Genomic DNA, 18,434 nt, shown 5'->3' on the forward strand with positions numbered 1-18,434 from the left:
GAGCATTTGTTGAGTATTTCTGAGCCTTTAGTGTCCCAATTATCCATACATACAGAGGAGAAATAATGACAGTCTCTCTCCAAAGGAGCATTGGAGGGCCACCACAGCCAGACCCCTGCCAGGTAAAGAGCAAGTTTCCAAGCACCACTGAAACTGCCAGGGTAGTTCCCTAAGCCCTGGCATTTAGTTTCTGCACAGAAGACCCTTTTGCTTGCACACAGCTTCACAGCCTCCCATCACACACACACTTTTGAGACAGAGTATTTCTATTCTGTAGCTCTGGCTGTCCTAGAACTCACTATGTAAACCAGGCTGGCCTCGTACTGACAGAGATCTACCTGCTTCTGTCTCCCAAGCACTGGGATAAAAGGAGTGTGCCACCACACCAGGTCTCTTCCCTGCTTTTCAAGCTGCAGAGAAAACTCATCAATGAATAGCCCCTGGAATAGTATAAAATCCTTTAGAATAAACCAAATCCATTGGTATACTATGCTCTTGGTTAGATCTAAGTTTAGCAAAGAACCTTGTCATCTAACACTGCAGATGCAGTTAGCCACAGTGAAGCCCTCACACTAAGAACCCTGGGGGCTCTGGGGTCACCTGGAAAGAAGTACAGAGACACCCAGGTTCCATCCCAGACCTACTTATGGAGTACTCAGTCATGTGTGCATGTATTCACTTGGTGAGAGGCTGCCTGTCTACAGCAACAGACAAGGAAGTTAGCCACCCTTTTGGATGGGGGTTCTTAGTTGGCAATATTCCTTCCATGTCACGAATAGACTCAACACCCTCCATGATGCTTATATTCAAAAGATAATTCTTAGCCTTGAAACTGATCAGCAGCATTTGATAGTTTTCATGTATGTATGGTATGTGCATGCATGTATGCATACGTGTGTGTGTGTGTGTGTGTGTGTGTGTGTGTGTGTGTGTGTGTGTGTGTGTGTTAGGAGTCTCTCATTCAGCAGCCCAGACTGACCTGGAACTTACTATATAACCTCAAATTCAAAATCCCCCTGCCTCAGCCTCTTGAGTGCTGGGATGAGGTACCAGCCTGCACCAACATTACCAGTTTTCACTTCCTTTTGCTCATTAGTTTTTCTCATGGCTGGAGCAGGTTGCATTTGGCTTGCTTTCCCCTTCTGTGAGTTACTCTATCTCAGCCAGTTCTTTACGTTCCTGACCTTTTAACAGTGGAATGCCCCACATTTTATGCCTCTGATCTCCTGTGTGTCTACTCATCATTTAGTGATCTTCTCTAATTCCATGGCTTCTAGAGTTTAGGATTTACCACTCTTTTCTAGACCTGCATCTCTGAACCCCAGACCCATTCATCTAAAGGCGGAATTGATAAATTTGCACTGTTATCTAATGAGCACCTTTTTGTGGAGGGGGGAGTTTGAGACAAAGTTTCTCTGTGTAGCTTTGGAGCCTCTCCTGGCACTTGCTCTGTAGACCAGGCTGGCCTCAAACTTTCGGAGATCCAACTGACTCTGACTCCAGAGTGCTGGGATTAAAGGCCACTACCACCTGGCCGTTCTTGTGACTTTTTAAGATACTGCACAGTTGCTATCTCTAGTTACCTATCAGGAAATGTGAAACTAGACTTCCTTCTTCTAACTACAATTCAGTACCCACATACCAGCAATTTTATGATAAGTATTCTGATTTGGGCTTTATTTATTTTTGTTGTTGTTGTTATTTTTGCCTTTACCTCTTAAGTGCTGGGATTAAATGCCTGTGTATACCAGGATATTGCACATTTTTATTTCTTCTGAAAAATCCTGTGTCCCTTCTACTTCACTTTAAAATGTTTGTTAAAGTTATATAGAAACTTTCTGCTCAACCATTTGTGAGGTTTTGCAAAGCTGTGAGCAAAAAGCCTATCTACTAAATGGAAACAAAACTGCAGAAATAGAAACTTCTGGCTGAAAACACAGTAAGACAAGACTGCCCAGTGGCATCATGAATACCAAGATACAGTTCACTTAAATTGTGGGGTCCTTTGCTTTCAGACATGGGTGGATGAAGACTCCAGCTTTCTTCCACTGAGCTATGCATGAGTTCAGTTGTCAGATATGACTTATTCCCGATGCAAATTGGATAAGTGCCATGTTGTGGTCATATTGTGGGCAAGGAAGGAAATTGAAACTGTCTTGAAGCTTTCAGTCCTCCATCATTTAAGGTAATAGTTCTCAACCTCTGGGTCTCAACCCCTTTGGAAGATGAGCAACCCTTTCACAGGGGTCATCTTAGACCGTCAGAACACACAGATACGTACATTACAATTCACAGTTGCAGCAAAATGACAGTTATAAAGTAGCAATGAAAATAAATTTATGGTTGGGGGTCACAACATGAGGAGCTGTATTAAAGAGTCACAGCATTAGGAAGATTGAGAACCACTGATTTAAGAAGAGGCACAGTAGGTAGAGTCCAGTCAGATGACTCAGGCAAAGCCTGATAGATACTCTTGGAAATTTCTTAAATTTTTGTTTCAATCCAAAAAAGGTAAATTTTGATGAATTATAATGTGATTTGGCAGCTACATCCGTGTTTACATCATTTCAGAAGTGGTTCTATTCTGAAGGTAAAAAGTGGTTTCTAAATGAATAATATTATAATTTGCTTCTTAGTTCTGTAACTTTTCCATGCCTGTTTTAGATTTTCAGAAATGTGTCATCATTTAAAAATGATTAACAGGGCTAGGGATGTGGTTCAGTCAGTAGAACATTTGCCTAGAACACACAAAGCTCTGTATTCAATCTTCAGTACCTCATAAAATCAAGCATGAAAAAAAAAATCAAGCATGATGGTTACATGACTATAATCTCAGCACTGGGAAGGTGGGAACAAGGTGGATCAAGGTCATCTGTGGCTATGGTTACATAGTAAGTAGTGAGTTCAAACCCAGCCTAGACTACATGAGATGGGGTCTCAAACAATAGTGATGATGACAAAAATAAGTACCTAGAACTGACTCTCATAGTCATGTTTCCTTTTAATTTTTAAGAGAACATTTCTCTGTGTAACCCTGGCTATCCTGGAACTTGCTCTGTAGACCAGACTGGCCTTGAACTCAGGGATCCACCTGCCTCTGCCTCTCTAATGCTAATTTTAAAGACATACACCACCACTGCCCAGCTCATTCTCATTTTTAAAGAAAGCAAGAATAAACATCCACAAAAAAAGTCATATAGAAACTTTGAGGCCAGCCTTAGCTACCTTGTATGTATATATTCATATTTTAATTTTTAACTTTTTGTGACATGATATCACAAAAAGCGTCCAAGGAGGCTCCTGTGCATCAGAAAAGTTAGTACCTGACAAGGCAAAATGTGCGATCCTTCTAAACAAAAGTTTCTGAAAGTGTGTGGTAACATCTTTGGTAACCTTACTTTAAATATGAATAGGATTGTATGAGCTTGTCACTGGTTCACCCATCTGATTGCGGCACTCTTCTGAGACTAAAAAGTTACTTCTTACAATCTGATGCTTACAGTAAGTACCTCTGAAAGACATAAAATACTGCGGTAAATATTTTGTATTTACTGGGCATTATAAAAAATGAAGCAATTTGACCTAAAAGAGGAAGGCCCAGCCCCGGCAAAGGCAATGGAGTACTGCCAGCCACAAGCTTCCTGCCTGGCACTTTGAAATGGCATCAGGGAATGAAAGAAGCCTCTCATCACAGGAAATACCCAGGGAAGAGACAGAGCCACAATTGTATTCAATTCTTCACTTTAAAAAGTACGGACAAAGGAGACTGATTTGGGAAAACCCATGGAGAAAACCTTCCCACATTCAGGTATTAAAATGGATGTTTTCCCCCTATGTAGTTACCATGGAGACTGGGGCACAGGCTGACATTCTGCAGTTATTTGACAGGGAGGAAAGTTTGGATTGAGAGTATTTTATGAAATAGCCATTTGCAAAATTGCTAAGGGTGTCATCAGCTATCAGGATGCAGACAATTCTTTCTATACTTTTATTCATTTTAAAAAAATTTGTGCACGCTGGTGTTTTCTCTGCATGTGTATCTGTGGGAAGGTACCAGATTAGTTATGGACAGTTGTGAGCTGCCATGTGAGTGGTGAGAATTGAACCCAGGTTTTCTGAAAGAGCAGTCAGTGCTCTCTAACTGCTGAGCCATCTTTTCAGCCCCTTTCTATACTTTTTATGTGACCACTGTTAATAGCAACTTAACTGGTGCTTCCACATCCATCCTTATTTGTCTCATCACCCAACAAAACAACTACAATGATCTTCCTAAAAGGAACTCAAATCCCATGACTACAAAATGCCTAGTTTTAGTGTTGCTTTTTCTTTTTTTTAACACAAAACTACCCTACTCCCAAACAAGTCCTTGTTGTTATCATGATTTACAATGTAACTCATGAACTTTGTGCCTCTTTCACACCCCTGTCCCTTATAATCAGATACCTTCTGATCTTGGAGTTTGTAGAGTTGCTCTTTGTTCCTATAGGGGCAATTTTAAATTGCAATCTACCCCACCAGTCACTGCAAAGAAACGCTTCCTGCATGCCTTTAATCCCAGCACTCAGGAGGCAGAGGCAGGAAGATCTCTGTCAGTTCAAAGCCAGCCTACAGCACTAGTTCCAGGATAGCAAAGGCTACACAGAGAAACCTTGTCACAAACTCACTTACTCACTCATTCACTCACTTCTCCCTCGCTCTCTCTTTCTCTCTGAGATAAGATACAATGTGAAAGAATTATCTGTATTCTGAAAATGTAACTGTCTCACTGACCAAAAGAATAAAACCCCTATCATAATTTCCCTAGTTGCAAAACTAACTGACAAAGCTTATGGAAAATGAGGAAGATTGCACACATTTAAAAAAATCTTGGAGAATGAGAGATTTTTTTTCCATTTCAAGTACTTTTATTTTTGGTAAATGTAGATTACAAAATTTCAATATCAGTACTCATATACAGATACATAGAAAATCCAAATACCAACACTGACTTGAACAAATTAAATATGGTTTTCATGTGCTGTGTGCACTCTTGCACAACCACCATCTAGCTTTTAAGATCATTCCAAGTCACATGAAAGCACACTTTATGAAACTTTTGAGTTTTTGATGACTTTATAAGTTTCTGTTTAAAGGACTAACACATTGCATTATGATGAACACCCTTGGAATGTAAAAAGGAGAAAATAAAACAAAATGTAATACAGACTTGCCAGCCTTGATTTCTTCAAAACATATGAAACAGAAATGTCTGCTAGTTTTATGCATCCCCTGGGGGAACTGTCATAAGGAGGTAAAAGAAACATAAAAAATACATACAGAGTCCACTGAAGGAATACTGGGGGTTTGGAGCACTATAGCTGATGAAAACATGTGAGTTTACATGGAACTAAGAAATAAACTTTAATATGATAAAATCAATGAATGGTGTCTTACACCTCAAATTATAGCACTCCAGAGATTGTGGCTAGCCCGTGTGGATTCGAGCCTAGCTTAGGCTACAGAGTGGAGCCAGGCTTATAAAAATAGAAACTACTCACACGTCTCTTTCAAACAATGAAAGAGGAAATGCTTATCTAACCATATGGGAACTGTAAATGGAGTACACATCCAAGCTTCTGTGTAGATTATGCATAAAACTGTTTTACATGTTAAAGAATCAAAACCCCAAATAACATTTTATAATTTTAAGGAAAAAATAGTCATAAGAGGCTTGTTGTGTTTAAGCATACAAATCAGTAAACACTGTTTGCATAGGCCTTGGAGAAGTGATTTCCACTTCAGTTAGTAAGTAAGTAAATGTTGATAAATTCAAAGGCTGAGGGAGTGAACTGCCTCTGACAACTAGTGTCATTTTCATATATGCAGGACTTGAAGACATGAAGAATCCTAATATAAAGAAGAGCTCACACAAAAGGAAAAAACGTACAGCTTATTTAACTAAAGAAGCAGGCTCTAAGCCTAAGCACGTTAAAAGAGACTTGTAAAAGTGAGAAAATCAAGGACAAAAGAATAAAACTCTAGTCATGTAAATTTAAGAGGCCCCAAACACTATTTTCTTAGCACCATTTCCAGGAGTACACTTTTTGTGCAGTCAACAGGGAGTTGTACTCAGACTGTGAATCTTTTTTTTTTTTTTTTTTTTTTTTGGCATTGTTTCTCTACATAATGCAGGCTGGCTTCGTCCATGGGCATCTGCCTCAGCATCCCCAATGCTAGGATTATGGGCTTGAAGCACCACAATGCACTTTTACTATTTTTTTTTGAGACAGGAACTTTAAAATCTAAACTCACCCTGAATTCATTCCCTGGTATCTGGATTACAGACAAGTGTCATCACACTTGCTTCATAAGGAAGCTAGAAAATCTGGGATCAGTGTGAGGCAGATTTCCTGCAGTTATATAATCTGGTTAAGTCGTTGAAGATCTCTGGGCCTTTTTCCTCATCTGTAAAAATCTCCAGAATAACATTAATTTCTTCAGAACTATAGAAATGCTCAAATAAAAGACTATTTACAGGAAGTTCTCAACTCTAATAGCAACTTAAAGCAAACTAAGAAATGACCAGAGCAATGTTGATGCCTGGGTCCCATGCCATAGGTTCAGACTGGATTATTCTAGGCTTGGCCCTCAGCACCTGTACACTTTAATGTTCCCCAGAAAATTCTAATGTATAGTCATTCCTGAGACCCACAGGCCTGCAACTCTATCAAAGGATGACCTGGGGATTCTGCCAAAATTCAGATCAGGACTCAAGGAGTATCAGGCCAGTATCTGTCTCTCTAACATGCTCTCAGGCTGTGTGGAGTTACTGTGCTACTCCAATGGTCACAAAGCACAATGTGATAGTTTTCTACTCTTCCCAAACAACTATTAGCAATGGTGGCCTGCATTTTGACAAACAACTTTCTTTCCTTATTCCCAGGACTGTAATAAGAACATTATACCAAGCCAGGTGTGGTAATGTACTTTGGCTGCACAGTAAGATCTTTCACAAGCAAAAAATCCCAAAAAAATCCCAAATACAAAAATAGCAGTAAGATTCCAAAAAAGAGAGAGAGAGAGAAAGAAAGAGAAAGAAAGAGAGAGAGAGAGAGAAAGACAGAGAAAGAGAGAGAAAAAAAGAAAGAGAGAGAGAAAGAGAGGGGAGAGAACAAAAGGGGCTATGTTAGACACATGAAACACATGCCCCTGAGGAATTATTTACAAATTACAAGCACACCCAGTCATTATGGTACCACTGTTCTCCACATTCATTACAAATGACATAGGTCATTTGTTCATCCGGATTTGAATTCTGCACCCAACCTGGAAGGAAAAGTGTTCCTCTGGCAATTACAGTGACCTTGCAGTTGTATTTCTCACAGCGCCTGCACTTTATTTTATTTGTCTGTGTGCCTTCAACTGTTTGGGGAAGGTGATGTTCCTGAATACTGGATTCTGTGTAGGAAGCTCTCAACTGCTTCAGTTCCTGATTTGCCATGTCCAGGACAGTCATTTCAGCAAATTCTCTTGCAGACATGGTTCCAGAGAGCAAGTTTTGTTGTAAATGAGAATTCTTGGGGTTGTTCAAATTGGCAACTTTGCTTCGAATACAAATTTTATATTTTTTAATATTGCTTGAATGAAGAGCAAAAATGTGCTCTTCAATTTCTCTTGCAAAATTCTGCCACAAATGTGTTCTTGTGTAATCTGTAGAAGAACTAGCTAATGCTGAATAAAGAAGTTCTACCCCTTTAGATCTAACAGACACTATGGGATCTTGTGACATACTTGAGCTCTTGCTAGTGGATTCAGAGTCACCACCCCCAAAATATTCTTCATTAACTTCCATTTCAGTGATGCTACTTTCAGACCCAATTGCTGCAGCAGGCTTTGCAACATCTTGGGGTACAAGCCTAGAGAGAGATCTGCAAAGACCAGCTATCTCATCCTGGCTGGAATCTAATTCCTCATCCTGGCTCTCAGCCTGAGAAATGGCTGTACTTGCTTCTTTATTAACAGTAGAATGGTGTAATTTAAGACTTTCCCTTGTTTTGAAATGTGTACTCTTATATAAAGCTCTCCACTTTGCCAGTAGACACTTGGCCTTCTTTTTCAAAGTCACTGAGGGGCAGTTTTTGAGGACTCTGTATACAGCTCTGACTATATCTGTCTCCTGGAGATGCTCCTTAGACACATAAATCATTTCTAGTTCAGCAAGCTGGTTGGCGATATCCTCAAAATACCTTTTAGATACCAGCTGCTCAATCAGCGAAGCCCTGGCATTGATCTGTCTTTTGTCAGCCATCTTCACAGCTGCAAAATAAAAAAAAAGAGATGGTTCAATCCTTAAAATCTTGCCTTTACTAGTTGCAGCTCCTGGAGCATGAGCTAGCACTTCTGCCAGTTATCCATTTGATGTTTTCTGAGGGAGTAATGTGATATAAAAGGGTGTGGTAGATTAGATAATACAACGATGTGAACTAGTCAACTTTCAAGATTTTATTCTCAATAGCTGAAGGAAAAATGGCTCTGCAAAGTTTCAGCAGAACATTCAAAAGCTTGCTACAATATAAGCTATAACTTGTTCTACCTCCAACTGTACAAATCAGTACCTTTCTAGATTAAGATTATTCAAGAACCTAGCATGGTAGGGTATGGCTGCAATCCTAGCATCTGGGGATGGAGACAAAAGGAACAAGAGTTTAACACAATCTTTAGATACATAGGAAATTTGAGGCTAGCCTGGAATACATGAGACCCTGTCTCAAAAAAAAAAAAAAAAAAAAAAAAAAAGTTAATCTTGGGCTGAATTTAATCATGTTGGGAATAATAAAATCATGCTCAGGTAAGCATCCATAAGACAATGTTAAGCAAATACTGGTCGATTTTTTTCCTCATATTCAGTTATGAGACCGAGATACTTAATGCCTTTATAATCTTTGTAGTGATGCTTTTCTGAATATAAAAAAGGAAACAAGCCAGGCATTGGTGGTGCATGCCTTTAATCTTAGCACTCTGGAGGCAGAGGCAAGAGGATCTCTATGAGTTCATGACTAGCCTGGTCTACAAGAGCTAGTTCCAGGAAAGCCTCCAAAGCCACAGAGAAACCCTGTCTCGAAAAACTAAAAAAAAAAAAAAAAAAAAAACAACAAAAAATCAGGGATATTAATGTCTGAACCAATGTAAAGAAACAGATATTACATGTATTGGGAAGCAGGTCTGATGAACCCTAAAAGTCAACAGAGTACAATGTGCTAACATTTGAGCTGCTAGAAAAACAGGATCAAATCCAGATGACCCACTTATTCTTTATTTGGTAATACTTTTATATTTACACAAAAGTTGTGGAAAAATACCAGTATTTCATTTATGCAAATTCATATGTCATATAAATGTATTTTTAAAAATCCCCTATTGTAGTATCCTTTTTTTAAGTTTGAGGAAAATACTTTTCTTTTTTTGTAATTTTACATGTATGGGTGTATTGCGTGTCTCCATGTATGTCTGTGCATCACAGACATGCCTGGCACCTGTGGAGGCCACAAGAAAATATCAGACCCCCCTAGACTGAAGTTACAGATGGTTTTCCTTGCAGAGTTTGGCTTCATTAAGTCATATGTGTGTGTTTTCTTCTGCTGAAAGTCCTTCAGACATTTCCTTGTACTCACAGGATGGAGTGTAGGCTCTGTCCATGAGATAAATAGTACCTCATCCTGGCCCTCTGTCTTGACTACTCTCAACCACAGACAGGCAAGGCACCATCTCATAGCTGTGCCTTTGCTACAGCAGCTCCCTAAACCTGGCCTCATGCTATCACCAAAGATACTTCTTCACCCTGACTGTGTATTAGAATCGTTTAAGGACATCAGACAAAACCTACAGCAAACAACACCAGGGCCTCACCCTAGGTATAATGAACGGGAGTCTCTGAGGGTAGGACTTGAACATTTGTTCAGTTCTCCAGCCAATTCTGATTTAAACCACAGAGAGGACCTGACTCCTCCAACCTAACCCACCAACAGGTTACCATTATTTCCAAACAGAGCTGCAGTCTTGCTCCTACACTGAATACACAGAACCTCTCTAACTTCAGATTATGTTAGGTAAGTCCAATTACACAAGAAACTATTAAAGACACTGTTGTGTAATATACAAATTAGAACCCTTTGTATTGTAATGTAGTAAATGTTGTGATGTATATGATTCCTGATAATCTCCAATACTTACCTCTGAACAGTGGAAGGCAATGAAAATTCACTGAGCAAGTCTATGGTACTATTCACGCTCAGGTTATCTCAGTTTTCACAATAAGCCTGGGATGTGAATTTCATCTGACAACAGAAAATCTGTGAAAAACATCAAATAAGTACAGCGTGTTCATGTTTACCATATTTAAAAACATTCTTTGTCCACATTTCCCACAAAGGAGTAATAACTCTTTTATTCCCTTGAACACACCTGCCAAATAGCTCCCAAGATAAGTTCTTCTGTTAAACAAGTGACAAAGTGTCCAGGATGCTTTTTCTTTCAATGTGTGAGCTTCTTTTCTTGTCACTATACAGCAACTTCCTTTTACTCACTCACTGTATCTAAGTCCTGGAAGACAAAGTCCACCTCAGTTCTTGATTTTTAAGAACACCATTTAAAAGTCCTCTACTGCTGGGCCAGTTTGGTTCCCTGCATCCATGTCAGGTAGCTCACAACACCTGTCCCTCTACCTCAAGAACATCTGACATGGGCCAGATGGTGGTGGCTCACACCGTTAGTCCCAGCACTCGGGAGGCAGAGGCAGGCAGATCTCTGTGAGTTTGAGGCCAGCCTGGACTATAAGAGCTAGTTCCAGAATAGGCTCCAAAACCACAGAGAAATCCTGACTTGAAAAACAAACCAAACAAACAAATAAAAACCTTCTATCATTAAACTAGAAAGGGGATATAATGAGAAGAGGGAGGGGGAAGAGAGCGTAATGGAATACATGTGACATGAAAGCAAAAGGAACATTATCTGGGGCAAGGAAGGGAATCCATCAGATGGGGAAGGGAACACAGAGAGGGCAGTGGATAAGGGAGATAATTAGAATAAAATATAATGACTTCTACAAATAAAAATGTGATAAGAAAACCCACTATTCTGAGCTGGGTGGTGGTGCACACCTTTGATCCTAGCACTCTGGGGGCAGAGGCAGGAGGATCTGTGTGAGTTCAAGGCCAGCCTGGTCTACAGAGCTACTTCTAGGACCGCCAAGGCTATACAGGGAAACCCTGTCTTGAAAAACCAAATCAAACTAAACAAAAACAACATCCCCCCCAAAACCCAAAACAAAATAAAACAACACTACCAACAACAACATAAAACCCCTACCATTCTGTATGCTAACAAAAAATTGTAAAATCCTAGATTTTAAAAAAAGTTCTATGGTGTCCACTATGGTCTAATCAAGAAGGTCTGAGCAAACTTTTGGATATGGATGCTCAAGAAAGTATACTTCTGCCAGGTGGTGGTGGCCAGCCTGTCTACAGAGTGAGTTCCAGAATAGGCTCCAAAGCTACAGAGAAACCTTGTCTCAAAAAACAAAACAAAATAAAACAAAAACATTATAGTTCCTGGAAGTGAGGGGTATTAACAAGTTGGCTAAGTTTACTGATCATCCTGTGCCTCTACTTCCTCATCTTCAAAATGGGGTGACTATGCCACCTTGGGTTAATATTCAAACTAAAAGAGATAGTTTCTTTTGTTGGTGTTTTTTGTTTGTTTTGCTGAGACAAGGGTTTCTCTGTGTAGCAGCCCTGGCTGTCCTGGAAGTAGCTCTGTAGACCAGGTTGGCCTCACAGAGATCCACCTGCCTTTGCTTCCCTAGTGCTGGGATTAAAGGCATGGGCCACTACCATCCATCTTAAATGGGACAGTTTTAATGAAGTGCTTACTCTTTATAAAGTGACTGAAAATAATGTGTATTTACAATAGAATGTTAAAAACATTGCCAGGGGCGGAGGAGGTGCCTCAGTGATTAAAAATCTTACCACAAAGCCTAACGGTGTGGGTTCAATTTCTAGAGCATAACAAAGGAAGAGAACTGAGAAGTTATCCCACTTCCACATAGACAACTTGGCAATGCTCATTCACACACAATAAAACAAATGTAATTTCAAAAGGAATAATTTTTGCTAGGCATATTGGCACACATATAATACTAGCACTCAGGAGGCTAAGACAGGAGGATTATCAATGCCAGACAGTATGCGTTTATAGTGAGACTTTTTCTTAAAAACCATTTTAAAAAAAAGATTTAGTATCTAACATACCAGGTGTTGTTCCCGGACAGGAGGTCAGCAAGTACTTTCTGTAAAAGGACAGATAGGAAACATTAGACTTCTAGTGGAGAGACTTTTCAATTATGCTACTTTTATAGCAGAAACAACAGATAGCAGATACTGAAAGGGGCTGGACCAATAGCTAAGCAGTTGAGTGTGTACTGCTCTTGCAGAGGACAGGAGTTCAGTTTCCAGCACCTACATTGGGTGGCTCACAACTGCTTACTGTAAGCTCAGCTTTGTAAAGATCTTGCCTCTGGCCTCCAATGGCACTGGTACTCATGAGCATATATACAAACATCTACATACAGTGAAGCATAATAAAATATGCAGGTTGGGACTGAGGAGATGGCTCAGCTGGCAAATTGCTTGCTGTGCAATTGTGAACCTGTGTCTAGATCCCCAGCATCCACATAAAAAGCCAGGGTCATGGTCCACACCTGTAATTTCAGCAACGGGAAGGGCAGATGAATCTTTGGAGTTCACTGGCCAGGCAGTCTAGCTGAATTGTTGAGTTTCAGTTTCAGTTGATAGACCCTGTCTCAAAAACAAAGCGGGAGGGACTGTGATTTCGAAAGACATCTAAGTTGATCTCTGGTTTACAGGCATGCTTGGGGGGTAGGGATGAGGGTGGTGCTAAGGATGAGGGTGGTGCTAAAGATGAGGCTGTTTGTAGAGTGCTTAGCAAGCATGCCAGAGTTTGCCTCCCAGCACTGCATAAAGCTGGCCTGGTGAGTCACAGAGAGGCCAGTAAGGACTACAAGAGACCCTATTTCAAAGTAGAAAACGGGCAGTCTGTATTTGGCCACAGGAAATTATTAAGGCCTTTCTTAGAGCAATGCTGTCCCCACATAAAGATTTCAAGCCACAAAAAGGTATTTTTAAAATGTATAACAGTTATGTTAAAAACTGATGGAGTTAATTATAATCATTTGGCCCAGGATATCTGAAATATTTTTTTTTCCTTTGGAGAAATGTGGTGGTGGGGGCCAAACACACTTGTGCACACTAAAATATGTGCTCTACCACTGAACTACACCAAAGCCATACCCCAATACTGTCCTTTCAAAATCTTTTGTAAAAGGGTATTTTAATTCTTGTGTTAATCCTCAAGAAAATCTGTTGTGCTTTACATTTTCACACATTTCTTGGCAGTTGTAGTCCAGACCTAGAACATATGCTAATATAATGCTTATACATTTTAACTCATGAGCTTGTGGATATATGTATGTAAACACATATGTACATATAATGTGTGTGGACATATAAAAGCCTGTGCCAGGCAGTGGTGGTGCACACCTTTAAATCCCAGTACTAGGTAGGGAGTGGCAAGCGGATCTCTGTGAGTTCGAGAGACCAGCCTGGTCTACAAGTCTACAAGAGCTAGTTTCAGGCCAGCCTCCAAACCCACAGAGAAACCCTGTCAAAAAGGAAAAGATTAAATAAAAAAAAAAGAAAGAAAGAAAGAAAGAAAAAGGAACCCCCCCCAAAAAAAAGAAAGAAAAAAAGCTTTAACAGTAAGGGTAGGTCCTACAATGTGTTTCCTGAATGAACTCCGACGCTTGCAAATATGGAATTATGGGGAGTACATACATCTGTGCTAAAATAGCCTAATCGCGAAGAAAAAGGAGAGGAACATTTACAGTAAAAAAAAAAAAAAAAAATTCCAGCTTAGGGTACAAACTAGCAGTAACCATACGTTTTTAAGTCTTTAAAACTCAACAGCGAAAGGGGACATCGAACCTTCTAGCACTAGGTAACACCTAAAGGTCGACCTTCGTAGGAAGGCCCTGAGCCAGGGGGGTGGGGCGGGGGCGTTGCCTCTTTACGCGGCCACGTAACAATCCCAGGGCAGGGAAGAGCGAGAGGAAGCGGTCCGCCCAGAGCGATTCCGGTGGGTGGGGTTGAATACTAAACAAAGCCTGAAGAAATCCACCCCCGAGGGCCGGCCCTGAGGCCTACAGAAGAGCAATGGCGGCGCGCTGTCCGGCCCCCCCAAGTGTCCTCGGCTAGAGGGGAGGAGGGAGTTCAACCTTAGAGCCGCCCGGGCACAGGGCGCGTCAGAGCGCCTGCCAACAGGGATGGGCTTCCACTGGAAACCGGAGTTAGCCCTTCAGCGGGGGCCGAGCTAACGGAAATGGCGGACGCCGCGCCCCAACAAGGGCGGTTGCCACCCTAACGTTCGCAGGGTCGCCGGAAGCTCAGGCACCGCCCTAGCGCCGCAACTTCCGGTCCTCAGAGCCGGATGACGTAACCCCCACCCGTCCTGAACATTCCGACGAGAGAACGCGGGCGGGCCTTTGTCCAGACGCTGACGTGCCCAGGAAATGGCGCCTGCGCAGAGCGATCCGAAGTGGTGGGGGCGGGCTCCTAGAGGGTCCCTGAGGGAGGAGCTGGGCCCGAAGTGAAATTAACCTGGCTGCGTGCTTTTCAGTGACAAAGTTTGTTGACGTGCTCTCCAACTTTCCAACTTACTCTTTTTATTTTCTGTCACAATAGAAAAATAGACGAACAAAACAAAACAAATACAGAACGGGACAGGAGACTCTTGTGTTCAAAGACAGCCTGGGTCAAACTTTTTAAAACGATGGATGCGATACTTGCCTCCCTAAACACACACACACACACACACACACACACACACACACACACACACACACACACACACACACACAACAAAACAAAACAAAACAAAACACCACCAACAGAACAATAAAATACAGTACAAACGGCTCAAGGTAGTGGCCTATAATAATATTTTTTAAGGGGGAAAAAAACCCCAAACCCATCAGTATAAAATAAAATCTGTTGAACGTGGTTGCCTGTAATTCACGCATTCCAGAGGCAGAAACAAGAGAATCTGCACAAGTTCACGGCCAGCCAGGGTTACATATTAAGACCCCCATCTCTAAATAAATAGATCAACAAATGGCAGCAAAAAGACAAGACATAATTACTGGCATACTTAACAGTAATTAGTACAACAAGCATTGCTTTGTAGCATGCATCAGATGAATGAAAAAGTAGTAAACATTAATTAGTCATGATCAACCTGAATTCACCTGTGCATATCGTTTGCTTGCATGGTTCATTAAAACCAGTGGTGACTAAACTAGAGAATGTGGCAGTATCCTTTGGCAACCTCCAATTTCAAAGTAATTTGGGGAAAAGAATTAAGGAAGCAAACTGTCCAATTCTATGCACTGGATACGATCAGAAAGCAAGGTAATTCTGTGATGAATGTAATAGATTTTTACCTCAGTAAAGGGACTTTAGCTGGTCAGGAGAGGGGGACACTTGATTATTTTTATGTTTTGGACTATGTTAATATCAAGGTATGATTACAAAGAATCTTGGTTTTGGTTTTACACAAAACCTCATTTGTAGTCTAGCCCAGCCTAGATAGAACTCACTATGTACCCCAGGCTGGCCTCAAACTCAGAATAATCCTCTTGCTCTCCAAGTGGTGAGACTATTCTGTTTTACTGTATTGTCTTTTGCTATAGTCCATCATTCTCAGAAAATAGCCCCATTTGATGTTAAAGTTCTCTGAAATTATTTATGTTCGACAAAACATCAAGTTCTTGACTGTTACTGAAGTACTGTCAGATTGGCTTGTGAACACTCGGTGGGGCATTCTCTCTCTCTCTCTCTCTCTCTCTCTCTCTCTCTCTCTCTCTCTCTGTCTCTGGTTTTTTTTTTTTTTGGGACAGGGGTTCTCTGTAACTGTCCTGGCTGTCCTGGAACTCGCTTTGTGGACCAGGCTGGCCTCGAACTTACAGAGATTCTCCTGTCTCTGTCTGCCAAGTGCTGGGATTAAAGGTGTGCACCACCACCACCTCCCAGCCATTTTCTCAATTTCCAATTGATGGAGGAGGGCTCAGTCCAAAGTGGGAAGGCAGTATTATCCTTAGGCCTTGGCTGTATATGAAAGGTAGCTGTTGTGTACCTGGGAGCAAGTTGGTAATCAGTATTTTCTGCTTCAAGTTCCTGCCCTGACTTCCTTCAACCATGGGCTTCACTGTAAGAAGAAATAAATCCTTCTCTCCCCCAAGTTGTATTTGGCCCTTGAAAGGAAAAGTATCAGTGTCAGCCCAGGAACCCCAGGACCAAGTTCTCAGCACAGAGATTTATTTGCCCCAGAGGGATCGAGGACAGGGATAAGGGACAAAGACAAGAGATAGAGGACAGGGAGAGGGGGAAGGGGACAAGGGAAATGGAACAAAGGACTGCCTCAGGATAGATAGGAGACAGATGTGGCACATAGGCAAATAGCAGTTTATAAAGGTAAAGGGGAAACCCTGTGTTAGGATGAGGTGTTTAATTTTAATTGGGCAGGTTAATTAGATAAGCCAAGGGGACTATTGATTGCTGGACTTCAATAATTGGATAGCCGAACCTTACTTGGTAGTCACTCTCAGGAGAAGGTAGTAACCAAATAAGGGAACAGACCTTGGTGGCCAGCTTTAGGGATGCAATTAGAATTTTTTTTAGCAAGGCAGAGGGAATCAGCGAGGAGGGCAAGGCCTGCCAGAGCCATGTTCCACATGCTCGAGCTGATCAGAGTCCCTTCAGTCATTGTGGTCATCACAGCAACAGAAACCAAACTAGAATGTAACCCAACAGGATTTTTGCTCAAGATCTGACAGTATGGGGTTGTAGGTAGAGACGGGCAGTGCAGAATGAGGGAATGAAGCAAACGACGGGGGGGGGGGATTGGATATCACAGGCGAGAAGCTGCTGCTCAGTTCAAGTAGCAGGGCTCTGCTAAAGCTGAGTTACCAAGATGTGCATTCATAAAGCCTAGGAGAAGTTTTAGGAGCTTGGCTAACAGAAAATCTTTGTTACTTTTTGCTTGTTAAAAAAAAAGAATAATTTTGGATAGCTTAATTTTTGTAGAATTTGTTTGAGCGAAGGCTTATTTGTGAATTAGGCAGTACCCAGAACCAGACAAAAAACTCTTGAGTTTGAGACCAGCCTGGTCTACAAAAGCTAGTTCCAGGACAGCCTCCAAAGCCACAGAGAAACCCTGTCTTGAAAAACCAACCAACCAAACAAACAAAAAATCATCTTTTCAGCTGCTTTGATACTCTCAGATTCTCTTGGATAAATTTCATTTAATGCAGTGGAAATTCTTTTCAATTCTAATTAGGTCTCTGAGGGGCAACATTGATTTCCTAAGCACTCAGAGACAGCCCCTTCCTGTAAATTCCCAAGGAACTGAGGCAAAAATCTTTCCTAGGGCCTCTCCAAAGGCTAGTGTTACACATTTACTAAAGGATAGCCTGCAGATGTTGTCCATGGAATGAAGTCAGAATAACTGCATCCTTGGGGGGGTGGGGTTCTAAGGTGCTGACTGACATTCTTTCTTGATTAAACACCAGGACTAGACTTTGAGCTTAGCTAGGGATGTTTGTAAAGGTCAGACAATATAATGGATGGATTTTTTTTTTCTTTTTAAAGAGCTGTTCCCTTCAAATCTCAAGAGTTACAGAATGGCAGGAAATCTTATAAAAATTTAGAGTGTAGAAACACAAACTCCCTGGTTAACTTCTGCAACAGATACCTCAGACATACACAGGTCAAAGGTCTCAGAAGCAGTGCCTATTCCAGGAAAAGTTACTTTCTGCAGAGATCAGACAGTGGCTGGCTGGGGAGCCAGGGACTGATTAAAGGCAGATATGTGAGTTCCAGGACAGCCAGGGACACATAGAGAAACCCTGTCTCAGAAAACAAACAAACAAACAAAACCCCCCAGTGATTCTTAACTAGGAGTTGGGGATTGGGGAAGTGGATCTTACATAGCCCAGACTCTAAGCTCAGGAGGGTAACTGGATTTCTGGCTATAAACACACACACACACACACACACACACACACACACACACACACACACACTTTGAAATTTAAAAGCGTATTTATTATTGTGTATGTGGACAGGAGTCACATACCAATGTATGTGTGTATAGAGGTCAGAGGACAACTTGTGCGAGTCAGTTCTCTCTTTCTACCATGTGAGTTCCAGGAAACAAACTTAGGTTGTCAGGTTTGATGGCAAGAACCTTTACCACCACCACCACCACCACCACCACCACCACCAGTGTGTGTGTGTGTGTGTGTGTGTGTGTGTGCGTGTGCGTGT

At 41.3% G+C, this 18,434-nt stretch overlaps 1 protein-coding gene across 1 annotated transcript; it reads right to left on the reverse strand.

Annotated features, from left to right (window-relative positions):
* Positions 1 to 7,163: 7,163 nt before the first annotated feature.
* Positions 7,164 to 10,316, reverse strand: Tceanc (transcription elongation factor A N-terminal and central domain containing). The gene is made up of 2 exons (XM_051174878.1): positions 10,210 to 10,316; positions 7,164 to 8,295 (listed from the first exon to the last, which is right to left on the reverse strand). Exon 2 carries the CDS (start codon positions 8,285 to 8,287, stop codon positions 7,208 to 7,210), a length of 1,080 nt encoding a protein of 359 aa, XP_051030835.1. The 5' UTR covers positions 8,288 to 8,295; positions 10,210 to 10,316; the 3' UTR covers positions 7,164 to 7,207.
* Between the last annotated feature and the right edge of the window lie 8,118 nt (positions 10,317 to 18,434).

This window comes from Phodopus roborovskii, unplaced genomic scaffold, assembly GCF_943737965.1.
Source record: "Phodopus roborovskii unplaced genomic scaffold, PHOROB, whole genome shotgun sequence".
Lineage (NCBI taxonomy): Eukaryota > Metazoa > Chordata > Mammalia > Rodentia > Cricetidae > Phodopus > Phodopus roborovskii.

What these genes read in the sequence shown, in the direction of transcription:
- Tceanc (XM_051174878.1), bottom strand. Translation starts at nt 8,287, where the DNA reads ATGGCTGACAAAAGACAGATCAATGCCAGGGCTTCGCTGATTGAGCAG.